The sequence below is a fragment of the Cetorhinus maximus genome, chromosome 11 (assembly GCF_964194155.1).
Source record: "Cetorhinus maximus chromosome 11, sCetMax3.hap1.1, whole genome shotgun sequence".
Lineage (NCBI taxonomy): Eukaryota > Metazoa > Chordata > Chondrichthyes > Lamniformes > Cetorhinidae > Cetorhinus > Cetorhinus maximus.
Genome location: NC_135889.1, coordinates 68,330,832 through 68,347,185, shown reverse-complemented (window position 1 = coordinate 68,347,185; position 16,354 = coordinate 68,330,832). Strand labels below are relative to the sequence as shown.

The window sequence follows — 16,354 nt, the reverse complement described above, 5'->3', positions numbered from 1 at the left end:
TCACTGAATAATGTGTAATGTTGTCTTTCAGCTTCATTGACAGGCTTGGCATGTCCATCCACTGCATCTCCCCACCCCCTGATTAGCAGTTCAGCTGCACGCAGCCCAACCATGAGTGACCCTGGAGGTAGAAGTGTGTGTGTGTGTGTGGCAGGGCCTTTCAGAGCTTCGTGCAATCACACAATCTCCCGCACATATGGAGCCTTCACCCATCACACTCATCTCAATGTCCTGAGCATTTTCAGTGCTGCCTGCTGGGGCTCTCTTTCAGTTGTCCATCTGAGCTGACCCGCATCTCCGCCCATCCACTGATCACACACCCATGCAGCACCTGTGCCCGTCCAACATGAGGCTCTGCTCACTTTTGATTTCGACAGCCCTGGTCATGGTCAAGTATCTCGTCAGCTTCCCATTCCTTTCCCCTCCCCCAGTCACCCATGTCCTTTCCCCCTTCACTGTGGACCCCCCTGGGCATCACCTTCCACCTCCCCACCATCAGCTACAAACCCAAAGCCTTTTCTTTCCAGGATGTTGAATGTGCACATTCCCCACCTTCCTGAGAATCCCACCCCCATCTACATTGACCTCCCCGGCCTCCTTCTGCCCACCTCCAGGGTCAGTGTCTGCCTCTGAGTCCCCACCAACCACCCTCTCCACTCCTTCTACTGTCATTACCATGGCCCCGCACCCTCCCACCCTATCAGGTCCCTCTACCCACCACCCACACTCACCATTCTCTCCTACCACGCCCACCCTCAGTTCGCTCCCCAGGAGGCACTCATTGACTCCACTCACCACTCCCTTGCACGTTCACCTGGATATCCCCCCCGCCTTACTCCCTCCTCCCCCTGAATACCTTCTCCCTCTGAACTCCCTGCTCCCCACCCGGACTCCTTCCCACCTCTGAACTCCCTCCTCCTCCCGGATACCTTCCCTTCTCTGAACTCCCTCCCTTATACCTTCCTGCACCCTTAAACCTACCTCCCCACTTACAATCTTCTCACTCGTTACACTCTCCTCCCCTCGGGCACCCTCCTCCCCCCCCTCCCAACCTCAAACCTCCCAAAACCATAATCCCTCCTCCGAATCTCCCCCTCCGCTTACACCTTCGGTCCCCACTCCCAATCTCACCCACCCTTGACACCATCATTGCCCAACCCCCCAAATCTCATCCCCTCCCGATACCTTTGTCTCCCCACTCCCAACTTCATCTGCTCCTCCCCCGTTGCACCTTCCTCTCCCACTCAGACCTCCCTCTCCCCTGTGCCCCCCATGCACCTTCCTCTCCCAATCTCAGCTAGACCTTCTCCCTCCACCTCGCCGATCATCCATTGCAGCAAATTGCCAAGACCGTGATGTTCCGATGCAGACCCGAAGCATCAACAGAGACCCGCAACCTTCCGACTGCTGCTTAGCAGCAGAACCAGGTCCACAATAATCCACCTAGCGTGCGATGCATGTGTTCCTCCAGGCTCCGGTAGCCATAGGCCTCCAGCATCTTCTGCTCCTCGGATGATGGGGGTAGACGTCAGGTCGCGAGCCCATCATTTTCCCACTGCCATGCTATTTTGCCAGTGGTGGGAAGTTGACAGACAGCCTGCTTGCTTGGAGCCCAACTGAGCCAATAATTGGCCAATTAAGGGCCACTTCTTTTAAGGGCCCTTGTTTTTGGGCACTCTTTGGCCCACAGAGAGGCTCCCACGATGGTAATGGCTGTTCCCCCCCTCCTCCCAGCCCCCAACCTCTGCTTTCGGCTCTTGCACACCTGCAATCTAATTCGTAGACTCTGCCACCTAGTCCTAGGCTGCCCAATTAATGTAAATTAATTCTCTCTATTTACTCTGCTTGCAATATTATCACGAAAACTTCAATCAAATAACCCCGTAACATTCTAAACTCCATTGAACGCCACCACAATTTATATGATCTCTCCTTGTAATTTAACCCTTGAAGCCATTGTTCTGGTAAATCCACTCTGCAATCCCTCCAAGGCCAATATATCCTTCCTAAGGTGCAGTGCTCAGACATGTTCTCAGTACTGCAGGTGTGGTCTATCCTTGACTTTTATTCACTTGCATTCTAGCCCTCTCGTTACAAAGGCCAGCATCCAATAGCCTATTTGATTATTTTCTGTACCTGTTCATGACATTTTAAGGATCTTTGTACCTGGACCCCCAAGTCTCTTTGGACTGCTGCTGTTTCTAGCTTTTCATCATTTAGAAAGTCATCTGTTCTATCCTTTTCAGGTGAAAGTTGATGACTTCCATTTGCCTACAGCGAAATGCACTTGAAGTTGTTATTTGTAACACTACATTTTCATCTACACTGCTTACAATATTGCCTATCTTTGTATCATCAGCAAATTTGGATATATGACTTTCTAGTTCGGGGACATTGGACCTATTCCAATGTACACCCTTCTTGCTGCATTCAACCAGCATACATTGCCTAAAGCCAGATTGAATTTGAGGATCAGGTAGTTTGTAGTAAGTGATGAATTATGTTAGATTGATCCTCATGCAATGTGCTGCAGGTGGTAATTGTGAGGGTCTGCTTCAAAATTTCCCACCATTCTTCCTTTATTATCTGGTTCTTTTCTGAGGCCTCTTTGAGGCTTTGGCAGTGGGGAGGCAGTGACGCAGTGGTGTTGTCACTGGGCTGGTAATCCAGAGGGGTGCCCTGGGGACCGAGGTTCGAATCCCACCATGGCATATGGTGAAATTTGAATTTAATAAACATCTGGGGCCAAGGTCTAAGTGTTCACGTTGTGACCCTGTTTCAACCAATTCCACCACCACGTACAGCAAGTAGTGTATACAACATTTTCGTACCGCTGATTTGATCAAGTACCAACATCATGCCTGAAGACGGAAGTCATTGATGTCAGAAACACGGGTCTTTTTCAAGACTGGCATTGACTGTTATATCTGCTAACGTTGAAGAGTTCTCTGTAGCTAAACAAAACATCCTCGCTACATTATGCAATGAGTTGCAGTGTGATGTCCTCTGCCTGCAGGAGACACACAGAGGAAGCGAGAACAACCACCCAAAAATACCAGGAATGTTCCTGGTTATTGAAAGACCTCATCGACAATATGGCAGTGCTGTATTTGTTAGAGCTGGTTCAGTTGTAGAAGTCATTTCTAAAACAGAGGAGGACAACATCGAAATTCTAACTGTAGAGCTGAGCAAAGTAGTAGTGACCTCAGTGTACAATGTACAATTGTACAAAACAGTGTACAAATCTGGCACAGATTTCAGCTTCTCTAACCATTTACCCAACCTACACAGTAAACCACAGATCATCATTGGAGACTTTAATAGCCACAGTACCCAATGGGGGTACAAGGAGTCTAACAACGATGGAGAAGCAGTCGAAGAATGGATGGACGATAACCAGCTTAGTCTCATTCACGATCATAAATTGCCAGCTTCCTTCCACAGTGCCCACTGGAAGTGTAGTTATAACCCAGATCTTACCATTGTCAGCAACGACATCGCTGGCCTCTGCAAGAAGTTTGTCACAGACCCAATACCACAGACACAACACCGTCCTATTGGTATCCAGGCAAATGCAACAGTGTTACCAACTGTCGTACCATTCAAAAGGTGCTTCAACTTCAAGAAGGCCGATTGGAACGGGTTCACACGAGCACTTGACCGTAAGGTTAAACACGTTAAACCATTACCTGAGCCCTACAACCTGTTTGCAAAAGCTGTCCAGAAAACAGCCAGAAGGAAGATCCCCCGAGTTTGTAGAGCACACTACATCTCTGGTCTCACCAAGGAGAATGCTGAACTCTACTGGGAGTATGTCTCAATGTTTGAATCTGACCCCTTCTCAGAGGAAACAATATCTACTGGTGAGAGGGTGATGTTAAGTATCTCTCAAGAGCGTCAAAACACCTGGGACACCTTGATAGAGACAACAGATCTTACAAAAAACAGCAAGAAGGTCTCTCATAGGCAAACTTGGAGGCGATCCCAAGAAAGCTGCCCAACATCCAAATGTGTCTGCTAACCAAGTTGCACACCAATTGCTCCTAAATGGAAAAATCAACAAGAAACAACCAAGAGCACAACTAGATAGGAAGAAGTACAGCGATGACCATGGCTTCACTGGACCATGCACCATGGAAGAGCTGGAAACTGGTATATCTAGTCTAAAACACGGGAAAGCAATTGGTCTTGACAACATAGCAACGGAGCAGATAAAGCATTTTGGACAACAAGCAAAGAAATGGCTCCTACAATTGTTCAACCACTGTCTGGCAACACACAAGCTACCTAATATTTGGCAGAAGGCACATGTAATAGCACTATTAAAGCCCGGAAAAGATCCCTCAGATCCTAAGAGTTTTCGGCCAATTTCACTGCTTTGCCACACCAATGAGCTGTTTGAACGCCTGATACTCAATAGGATAGCACCAACTGTAGATGAGAAGATCATTCCACAGCAAGCAGGTTTCCGCCCCAGCAAATCAACAACAAGCCAACTGCTCAACCTCACACAACATATCGAAGATGGTTTTGAGCAAGGGATGATAACAAGTGCTGTTTTTGTAGACCTGTCAGCAGCATACGATACAGTGAACCATAGAAGTCTCCTCTGCAAGATCCTAGAGATGACAAAAGATATTCACTTAACAGAGCTTTTAGAAAGCATGCTTCAGAATCGCTGGTCCTATGTTAAACTAGGTGGGAAGCGTAGCAGGTTTCAGAAGAATGGTCTTCCTCAGGGAAGCGTGCTTGCACCACTGCTGTACAACATCTACACGAATGACCAACCTACAGACAGTGTCACATGCCGTTTTATATATGCTGATGACTTATGTGTCACTGCCCAAAGCACTGATTTTAACACCGTGGAGAAAATGCTTTCTGAGGCCTTGGAGGGACTAACATCCTACTATGAAGAAAACCACCTTCTACCAAACCAATCAAAGACGCAAGTTTGTGCATTCCACCTCAGAAACCGTGAAGCCAAACGGCAGCTTAAAGTAACCTGGTGTGGAGCAACACTGACGCATTGCGAGCACCCTATCTACTTAGGAGTCACCCTTGACAGATGCCTCACCTTCAAGAACCACATCGAAAAGACAAAGGCAAAAGTGAGCGCACGAAACAACATCCTGAATAAGCTCACTAACACAAAATGGGGAACAAGCTCGAAAACATTGCGAACCAGTGCACTTGCTCTTTGCTATTCCACTGCTGAATACACCTGCCCTGCATGGGAAAGATCTACTCATGCTAAGAAGATGGATGCCGTTCTGAATGCAAGCTGCCGACTTATCACAGGTTGTTTAAAACCAACAAACACCAACAGCCTATATATCCTGGTGGGTATCGCTCCCCCTGATATAAGAAGAATGGTAGCCAGCAAGAAAGAGCGACTCCGTCAAACATCAGATGAGAGGCACCCTCTACATGGTCATACGCCTACGCCCAGCTGCCTAAGGTCAAGGGAGAGCTTCATGAACAGTGTTGTTCCATTACAATCAACCCCATCTGAAGCCCACATCGCCTTGTGGAAAGACCGGCTCGCCAGTCTCGAACAACCCCCAGTGATGGAAATTCTACCGGATGAAAGCCTTCCCCCAGGAGCTAATTGCAACTGGGCAACCTGGAAGTGCCTTAACAGACTTAGAACTGGTGTAGGTCGTTCAAAGGTGTCACTAAGCAAATGGGAATATACAACCTGCCCGACAACTTTTGTATGTGGAACTGAGCCACAGACTATGCAACATCTCCAGCAATGTCTATCGCTAGAGGAACCCTGCACTGTTGCAGATCTTGCTGAATTCAACAACAAGGCACAAAAATGTGTCCAGTTCTGGCTGGGCCATGTATAGACTGTCCATGGACACGATAAGAAGAATAAACATCTGGAATTATAAGTTGGATAATAACTTCAAAACCAATGCCGATTGTGGTAAAAACCCATCTGGTTCACTAATGTCCTTTAGGGAAGGAAATCTGTTGTCCTTACCTGGTCTGGCTGACATGAGACTCTAGACCCAAAGCAATGTGGTTGACCTGAAATGCCCTCTGAACAGGGGCAATTAGGGATGGGCAATAAATGCTGGCCTAGCCAGTGAGGCCCACATCCCATGAATAAGAAAAAGTGTCTTCTGGAAACAAACAGTGTCCAGAGAGTGGAGATTAGGGTATTGTTGCAAAAGCATTTGTTCATGTAGATTTTTGAGAATAGCTGCATCTACTTCCATAGACTAATCGTTAAAGTTAACAAAGGTTCATCAGAAAATTGTCAATTTAAGGACAATATTGTGGACGTATTAGGGAGTGTTTCATCATCTGAACGGTCAGCTGCCAGACTCTGCAGGCCAACTGCCTGGGACCATTTTGAGAGCTGGGCATTTTTACATAGAGCCAGCAAGCTGCTCACCCCAGATGGGCATCTGAAGGTAGTTCGCATGATTTGGTCTGACACAAGGTCAGAGGTGTTGAGCAGGTCACTCGGGTAAGACCTTAGGGAGAGTTTGCTATACCAGTGAAGGGAGCCTGGGATGTCTGGAGGCCACATTAACCGTGTGGTGCTGAAGAAGCACTCCTACTCCTTGGTGCCACAAAAATATTTTTCTTCATGTAATGTGAAGTCCCTGTTTCTTGGTGACAAGTTCTACTGAGTGGACCCAATGCCCAGTAGGCTATAAGAACGGCTTTGGGCTCCTATCGTCATAATTTGACCCGAATTTAAATTTATTCATTTATACTAAGTTAGGCAGGTACTCAGTCACCTATTTACCCAGAGGTGGCAAGATGATGGCAGACCAGTAATACATCTACCACTCTGAATTGAACTCCTGTATCACTTGCTTACTGTCAGGGAGAAGGAGTTAAAATCCTCCCTTTAAGTCCGTTACCGTGCACCACAGTGTGCTAAGACAAGAGTTTGAACCTGTGATTCAAAAATATTCTACATATTCTATATATACAGCAGGCTCCAGCCAAATTTGGCTTTGTGTTTAATTTAAATGCTGCTGGCCAGCTGTTGTGCAGCTACCTGTGTGAGGAGGGTGGGAAGTCATCTGGCTCCTACATTGAACTGCTTGGCAAGTTGGGTCTGGGTGGGGGGGAGGAGATGATTCCTGTGGGAGGGGGCTTAAATGTGCTGGCAATGAACTGCAGTTTTTTGTGGAACTAGGAGCAGATCTGTACAAAGCAGGGTAACTTCACCTTAATTTAAATACTTAAGGAGCCTAATGCCTGTTTCAGGTCAGAGACCTTGAAGATGAGACTACCTGAGCCAATAAGGCATCTGTTGCATTTCTGATATAGTTCAACATAGAAAATTGTGAGGTGCAATTCAAAGGACTAATGCCGGCTTTATGCCAGAAATAACAGGAGGCTATGAGCTGAATTTCTCCCTCAAAGTTTTTCCACAAAGAGGGAGAGAACACTGGAGCGTAAACACACTTGAGGCTGTGCTCACACATTTCTGCTGGATGCGCCACAAGTGGTAATTAGCATATGATCGGTTATAGCCATTTTGTCAGTCTGTTTTTTTGATTAGAGAATGCAGTGCAATCATTAGGAAGAAAATCAAAAAAAATGAAAATAGAATGTCCAAGTTACTCAGTGAGTGAATGCATGTGCTGTACAGTACTGAATAGACCAGTCCCAGAATTGTTCACTGGCCTGCGCTAAGTTAGCTGATCTCAGTTGGAGCAGTGGTGCTGATTTATAATTACCCCTGGGACCCACAAGGCAGGGAGGGATTAACCAAGGTCCTTGCAGTGATTGCAACTCAGTGGGAAGTGTGCGTGTGCGTCAGACAAGGGTTGGATCAGGGTATGCTCTGATACCTTTTCAGTTCAAATAGCCTACTGTCTGAACTTGCACCTGAAGAAAGGTCATTTGAATGAGGTACCAAGGGGCTCTGCATTGCTTATAAAGCTACACCCCTGTCTGAGGCAACACCTTCAGGAGAGGAGAAAATAGTTTTAAAAAATGGTGAAAAAAATTGAAGCATTGTCCATTTCTTTAATGACTGCTTTCTAAAATACAAATATTTGGTAGTTAGCATCATAAAGGTTATAAAATTGTCTGTACTTATTTCATCAGCTATTACTATGGAAAAGGTATTACCAAATTTAAAATGTAGTTCAATTATAGATTATGGTTGAAATAATTCTTTTGCATTTAGCAGAATTAAATTTATGTTGATAGAATATCATGTATGGCTTTGAATCTATAATTGCATTTAATAAGCAATGTGACAGCAGTGGATACTAAAAATATGCTATTCATTTGGTCATTTATTGAAACCTAAAGTCTGGTACATGTTATTGAAAGGGCTGGAAGAATGTTCTGACCTCGTAAACCACTGTAAACTACAGTTAAATCTGAAACAAAGACCTTTCATCTCTCATCTCCAAAAGTCTAATTTTTAATCTGTAATATTTAAGATAATGCCATACTACAGTGCAGTATTGTTAGAGTACATCAAGTCTATTAAAATCTGACCAATTCTTAATCAAACAAAATGTACAATAAAAGCTGGCTGAAGTTGAAAGAGACACACACAAAAATAGACCTGGAATTGATGTATTGTTGAATATAATTGAGATGACATTGGTTCATAAAATATTTGTACATATAAAGTTCGCGTTTACCATGACCACCTCTGTCTCTCCAATTGTTATAATCATTCATGCTTCTTATAGAGACCTGCAAATGCTGCATTCACATTTTCAATTCATAAACAGTTCTATATCAAAATGCAACACTTAGATGTAGTGTACTTAATAGAAATGCAGTATATGTACACGCACACACATATGTGTGTGTGTATGCATTTAGTTAGCCAGGTACCTGACATGGATGGAAACCCATCACTGTGACTAAGAATCTTCTCATTTTTAAAAATAATTTATGGGGTGTGAGAATTGCTGGCAAGGCCATTATTTGCTGCCCATCCCTAATTGCCTTTGAGAACGTGGTGGTGAGACGTCTTCTTGAACTGCTGCAGTCCATGTGGTGTAGGTACACCCACATGTTGTTAGGGAGGGAGTTCTAGGTTTTTAACCCAGCAACAGTGAAGGAACGGCGATATATTTCTACGTCAGTATGGTGAGTGACTTGGAGGGGAACTTCCAGGTGGTGGTGTTCCCATGTGTCTGCTGCCCTTGTCCTTCTAGGAAGTAGAGATTGCAGGTTTGGATGGTGTTGTTGATGGAGCCTTGGTTAGTTGCTGCAATGCACCTTGTAGGTGGTACACATTGCTGCCACTGTGTGTCACTAGGGAAGGGGGGTGAACGTTTAAGGTGGTGGATAGGGGCCAATCAAGCGGGCTGCTTTGTCCTGGATGGTGTTAAGTTTCTTGAATGTTGTTGGAGCTGCACTCATCCAGGCAAGTAGCCAGTATTCCATCACACTCCTGACTTGTGCCTCTTAGATAATGGACAGATTTGGGGGCGGGTGTCAGGAGGTGAGTTATGCGCTGCAGAATTCCCAACCTCTAACCTGCTTTTGTATATTTTTGTTTATTTTCCAGTTTCTTAACTGGACTAAACATATAAGTTTAACCTCCATGATCTTGATGGTGGGGAATTCAGCAATGGCAATGCTGTTGAACATCAAGGGGAGACAGTTAGGTTCTCCCTTGTTGGAAGTGATCATTGCCTGGTACTTATGTGGCATAAGTGCTGCTGCTCAGCCCAAGCTGGAGTGTTGTGGGACACAAACTGTACGCGGGCCCAAACTGCTTCAGTATCTGAGGAGTTGTGAGATGTTGTCAGGGCCCATAGCCTTTGCTGGATTTAGCGCTTCTTGATATTATGTGAATGAATTAAATTGACTGAAGACAGGGGCCTGTGATGCTGGGGCCCTCAGGATGAGGACGTCAGATTTCTGCTTATCTAATATAAAGTGCACACTCTCTTTCCATAGGGACACAGTACATTTACTCAGATGTAGAGAGCTTAGTTGGCAGAGTTTAGAACCAAATGTGCACAGGGGTGCTCCTGGCATTTAGGCAACTAATACTGCATTGTGTACCAGTATAGAGCACTGGTAAGACTCCCACTGCTTGGTGAACTAGAGCCACCATACTTTTAGGGTATTGGACTCATCATTTTTGGACAATCTTGATGACAGATCTACCCCTTCAGATATATCAGTGAGCTGGGTTGGCTGGCAAATCATTTAGAGTGCCACGAAGTACTCTGCCTGGTTCAGGTATCCTATTATGCGTTATCTTATACCAGGTCTAACATTTTGGGGCCATCTCAATCATAAAAAGATCCCACTTACCACTCCCTCCTCACAATTTGGATAGCAACCAGTCATTCACACTAATCTTATGTGTTGTGTTCATAGAAATGCACCATGTCCAAAGTCAGAATTGACCAAAGCTAATTGATTTTGTAGAAACCACTTCCAGAAACAGCAGTTAGCAGGGATCAGCATTATGTTTTGCATTCTCTGGTACATTATAATCTTTTCAATGTAAATTCCTAAATGACCACTTGGAATCCCATTAAATACTTTACTTGTAAGGATACAAATGTATCAGCTTCAAAATGGAAATTTAAGTGACCATTAGTGAAATTTTAGGAATAATACATAAGCTAACATAAAAAAACTATTATGTTTAAAGGCATTTGGGTAAATAAAAATATATATGACAGGCTAAAATAAATCACAGGGATAATAGCTATGGCATTTGCTGAAAAATAATGTTGTGAAACTAGGATTACTTATGGTACAGGATTTCAAGGTTAGCTTAAGTATCTGAAACAGGGAGCCAAAAATGTGCTTGTGTGATAGAAATTGTTTAAAAATTGTTGTTCTTTGATATATAACAATGATAATCTGCACATTACTTCAATGAAAAATGTAACTGAACTATAGTTTTATAACTGTATTGACATGCGTAGTTTATGAAGTTTAAATTTAAATTATGAAAATCTTTTTATTACAATCCAAAACAGTTTATTTATGTCATTATAAATGATTGGAAACTAGTAAGACTTCCAAATACAAATTGGTTGCCAAACCAACTCACTTAAAATGTAAAATGCTCAACTATAACTCCCTTTTACTTGGACTTCTGCTGTCTATCATCCAAACTAAAATTGACTTAACTACTTCATTTCACATGTTATGTGACATTCAGCATTATATACATTGCAAGCTTAGATATGAATATGACAACAATAATTATGATGCATGCACTTTGCAACTAACCCATGGTCAGCAATTTTAGCTTTTTGGCACAGTATCAATTCAAATTTGGAGGTGTGAAGCTGGTTCAGATCAAACTTACACAGGGTGTAGTCTAACCTGGTCTCATGTTAATACAACAACCTTGATTTTCTAATGATAGCAAAGGTGGTTGAGTTGGTCCATGGTATAGACTTGACTGAATTGGCACAGAGGGTGGATCTTGTTGAATTTTTGAGCAGGATTACCTTCCCTAACTTGAATTAAATGGTAAACCTCACCATAGACTGTCATTAAAGGGAAACTTATGGCATTGACAGAAACATTGACTCATTGTTGACAATGATATAGGTGAACATGTGGACAGTACTGCTACTTTTGGTGCTGAAAGCTTGGAGATCTTGCAGCAGCAGGTGCACCCAAGAAAAGTCTTCCTACTGGTAGCTGAAGTCCAATTTTTAGTACAATATTCTAGATGAAATTAGCATGGGGTGATGTCTCTGACTGAAGCAATGCAGCCAACCTTATAACTGGCTTCAAATGAGGAATAAACCTTCTTGTAATTGAGTAAAACCTTTTCTGTACAAGTAGGCCAAGGGTTTGCTGTGAGATGCCATGATGCCTACATGGGTGCCATCTATAACGTATTTCACTCAAGGAAAGTCTGCCACCCAGTGAAAGGTAGGTGACCTATACAGCTGATGCCTCCTCTACTCAGGAAAAGTGATTCATTGTCCCCTTCCTGATGCAGCAGGTATCCATTGTGATGTATTGGAAGCGTGAGGTGGCTTGAAAACTTCATGCTGTGGTAACCTTCCCTTCTTTGAAAAACTTGTTCCTCTTCCAAATGCTGTTTACAGGTTATTCTATTCATTTCTGTATTGGTTGCTCTTGTGAACAAAGAGAATTCTCTCTCTGATATGTCCAGGTAAGTGTGGAAAACATTGGTCTTGGAGGCGCTGCTGGGTACAGGGCAAAGCAGCTCAGGTATATCTGCATCTCCAATTGTTGAACTCTTCATTTACAACCAAATTCTTCTCTAAGTTATGCAATATATTTGGACCCCCTGAAGGAATACCTCGCTAATTAGCATGGGATGATTTAAAAGTCAGTAGAAACCGAGAATAATAAAGGAAAACATTGGCCAGGCAAAAAGGACAAAATGGGGAAACTTTCAGAAGCAAATAATACAAAATGTAATTAGAAATACAAAGAATAATTAAAATGGCACCTAAAATGTTGAGCCCAATAGGAATTAAGATGTGAAGTGAAGGCTGGGTTTTCTAATGTGTGCTCATTGCCAGCCAAGCTCCATGCTTTGGGTGAAACCTCAGAGAATTAGGACTTTTGAGTTTAAGTGCAGGACCTCTCTACTGCATCAACAAGCAACTGGATTAGACAATGCTAAACACAGTCTATTTATTCTCCAACTTGAATTTTAGTTCAGTACTATATAATAACACACTTTGCAATGTCTTATGGCATTATCCTTACATTCAGGTTGTATAAATTGAATTATTTGTGAGTTCCATTCTCAATTTTGGTTTTAGATTCAAAGTGCATATTGTAAAGTGATACAACAATATTAAAAATAATTTTCTGTTCAATTTTCAAACAGAAGGATTTGGTAATCAATGTTACACTTCTGTGATGTTTACATTCTTAGAGTTTTATTGTAAATCATAAACCAAGCTGTATTTTTGTGTATGTAGAAATAAAAATGAATTGTTGCTTGATGAAAAGAAGTTGGGGTGTTGAACTTCTGTCTGAGATCTGTGTTACAAACCCAGTAAAAGCATCAACTGTATTATTGTCAAAAACCATATAAGTGACACATAAAAAGCAATGTGAAAACATAAAAAATGTAAAAGGTGCAGTGTAATGTAAACAAAATATGTGTTTAAAATATCTTTTAGATCACAGAAAGTTCCATATATCTGCAAGTGAAGAAGGCGGATGAGATCCATAAACAAGGAAATCATCAGCTTCTCATACATCTGTAAATGCAAATCGGGATGTACAAAGAACTGGGTCAATGAACCAAATGATTAAATTGGCAGGTTTCAAAATAACTGGTTTAGAAGCATTAGGTCCAAAGAATTCCTAAATTCCTCTGAGAAAGAAAGTGATTATTGCTGTAAATTGGTAAATGTGGGTGAAACTGAACCTTGAATATATAGTACATATGCTGTGGTGTCACATGGAGATATATCCATCATTAGGTAAGTGGGTGGGTGGGTTCTAATCTTAAAACTCTGGGCATGACTGCAATATTCTATAGTGATTTCATAGGCATAGAATGCATATATTCATAAACACCTTCCATCCCTTGGAAATGAACAAAGAATGTTGCATAGTCAAACCTTTTTTAACATGGGTTTTAGTAGTATAGAATCTAACATCAAAGAAAAGGCTCATCCCAACAAGCAACACTTTTACTTTGACTTAGTGTTACTCATCTCGCCTTCTTCCATCACTTCCACAATAAGCTCAGATGTCCAGGTTTCTTCTCCTAGGCTGTTGATGGCCTTGCAAGTATATTTGCCATCATCATGTGCAGATACCTCAGAAATAATCAAACAGCAGTTTCCATCTTCATCATATTCAATTTGGTAGTGACGAGACTCCTTGATAGGCTGTTCACCCTTGAACCAGATAACTTCAGGATCAGGGTAGCCTATGAACAATATGCAATTACACTGTTAGAAATACTCATATACACAAATTATGCAGCTACTTTTCAAAAAATACCAGTTGTTACTGACAGATTGATCTTTCAGTGCAGTTTACAATTTACAATAATTCCTATCTGAAAATGATTGAACTTTTGCCTGGAATGGTTTATTTTAATGTTTCTGTTATGTTGAGAGTGCATATTCCAAAATTCTGCATTCTCACCCTTGAGGTTCTGAGCAATAATTTTAATGGTCAGGAAGTCATGCCTGCTATCTTTATAAAGTTAATTATTATACTGATTTTTTTCCAAATTCATGGATGCAAAATTGCCCTGGATGATTTTATATACATTCTCATCTTTCAGATATGAACAGAAAGATAAACTTTTAATGATGTACTCATTTGTGCTCACAGTTCACATTTTCTACCATTGGTTACTATTTTTGATTGAAATAGGGATTGTGTGTATTAAAAAAGAACAATATTTGTAATAATATATTGGAATATTAGGAAATGTAGGAAATTAACACAAGTAAGTGATATATCAACATTGAAATAAGTAGCTAATTAGATCCAGGCTAGAGATAGTTTGCACAATGCAGTTGCTAAGGAGGAACTTCTGAATATTAGCATTTTCCAAGTTCATAAAGTAGATAGGTAAGTAGGATATTTAGCCCATCTTATACCAATTCGCTCTTGATGTAATACCCCATTACGTCAGTTCGTAGCTCAATGGAGATTGAAATTTGGGTGTCTGTATGGAATTTAGTGCAGCTCTTATTTATTGCTAAAAACTGTGCCTTTAGTTCTACTCTATTCTGCTGTGGCATCAGGAATTGGTAGGGGTGGGAAAGGGGGTGGTGAAGGGGCTTAGAGACTTTACAGGGAAAATATAGGGCAGGATCTGTAGGTCGGCGAGCAGGGGGTGGGGCCCGCTTGCCGACGCGTAAAATGACGTGGGATGAAATTGGGCGGAACTCCTGACGTCACTCTGCATCATCTCCATTTTCAGGTCGGCGGGGCCGCAGCCGAATCAGCTGTGCACCTGTCAACCTGTCAACGGCCTTTTGAGGCAATTAAAAAAGTCATTACCCAAATTAATGGACCTGCCCGTCCAACCTTAGGGTTGGCGGCAGGCCGGGAGCCCTGGCGGGCTTCAGAAAATGCATGAAACCTCATCCACGGGTGGGTTGAGGTTTCATGAGGGTTTTTAAAAATTTAATAAATTTTTGAGTTAAAGTGATGGGCAGGTCCCAACTCATGTTACAATGTCACATGAGGGGACATGTCAGGGGAATTTTGTTTCTGTACCTATAGCGTTTTTAAATTTGGAGCCGATCTCCCTGAGGCAGCACTTAGCCTCAGGGAGGTCAGTGCACTCTTTCATGTGCATCTCGGCTGAGGGAATCCACCCCCCACCCCCACACAGGGATGCACAGCGCTTCTTGGTGGACGTCACGCTGGGCGGGCCTTAATTGGCCCCCTCATGTAAAATGGTGGCACGCCCCCGATTGGAGGCGTCGATAGGAGGCGCGCCTGCCCGCGCCCGCTCCTGCACTTCTCCCCTGACGGGGGGAGAATTCTTTCCATAAATATGTTTACATTTAGAGGCGGAGGCATTTGGCTTGGTTGAATGGGAGCAATATTGCTGGTACACCTGCAGTACCAGCCTAAAGAGACAATCCAGGGAACCAGACCACTTTCAGACTTGGACTGCATTAACCTTTTTTGGGTGAGATGTAGGGGATAAACAGGCATTCTGCTGCAGCTTATCAGTCTGTTGAGGAGGAAAATTGATTCACTACTGCATGGAATTCTGTTCTTCCAGGCCATACAAAAATCTTGACTCAGGATGAGACTTCCACCCCCATCTGGGGAGGAAGTCCTGCCTTAGAGAGCTGCTTGCCAATCTGATTGACTGGCAGCTCTGTAGCCCCAGCAGTGCCAGGTTCGAGCAGTGGCTACTGCTGAGAGTACAGCCGCTCCCCAAACCGAGGAGGTTATGGGACAAGTCTTCGAGGTCAGTCTGGGGTATTGGCAGGGCCTGGCTGGCAAACCCCAGTGAGTGGGGTGAGGGGGTGGGGTGCCTGGATTGAGAGGCTGGGTGGGGAGAGTTAAGTGGGGGGTATGACTTTTGGGAGTGGTGAGGGGGATGCCTCCAATGGGCACAGCCCCCTTGCCTGACACCAGCCTTCACAGCAAAAGCTGTCAGGCTACCCATCTGACTGGACCTCCCCCTGCTGTGAGTAAAATAGCAGCGGAGGTGGGATGAAGTACTTAAGTGGCCATTAAATGAGCCTGCAGCCTTCAAACTTACTGGCAGGGGGTCCAAAACAAAAACAGAATTACCTGGAAAAACTCAGCAAGTCTGGCAGCATCGGCGGAGAAGAAATCAGTTAACGTTTCGAGCCTTCATGGCCCTTCGGCAGAACTGTTCTGTAGTTCTGTTCTGCCGAAGGGCCATGAAGGCTCGAAACGTTAACTGATT

The 16,354-nt window shown here is 43.3% G+C and overlaps 1 protein-coding gene across 2 annotated transcripts in view; it reads right to left on the bottom strand.

The window, feature by feature from the left end:
* Positions 1-12,595: 12,595 nt before the first annotated feature.
* Positions 12,596-16,354, bottom strand: part of LOC144686672 (myosin light chain kinase, smooth muscle-like) — a 433,503-nt gene continuing 429,744 nt past the window's right edge. Inside the window, exon 6 of one of the 2 annotated variants that reach the window (XM_078552186.1) lies at positions 12,596-13,867. In XM_078552186.1, the coding sequence (XP_078408312.1) occupies positions 13,626-13,867 (242 nt within the window). In that variant the 3' untranslated portion in view covers positions 12,596-13,625. The remainder of the gene's footprint in view (positions 13,868-16,354) is intronic. The other variant, XM_078552188.1, reaches the window with a different exon arrangement.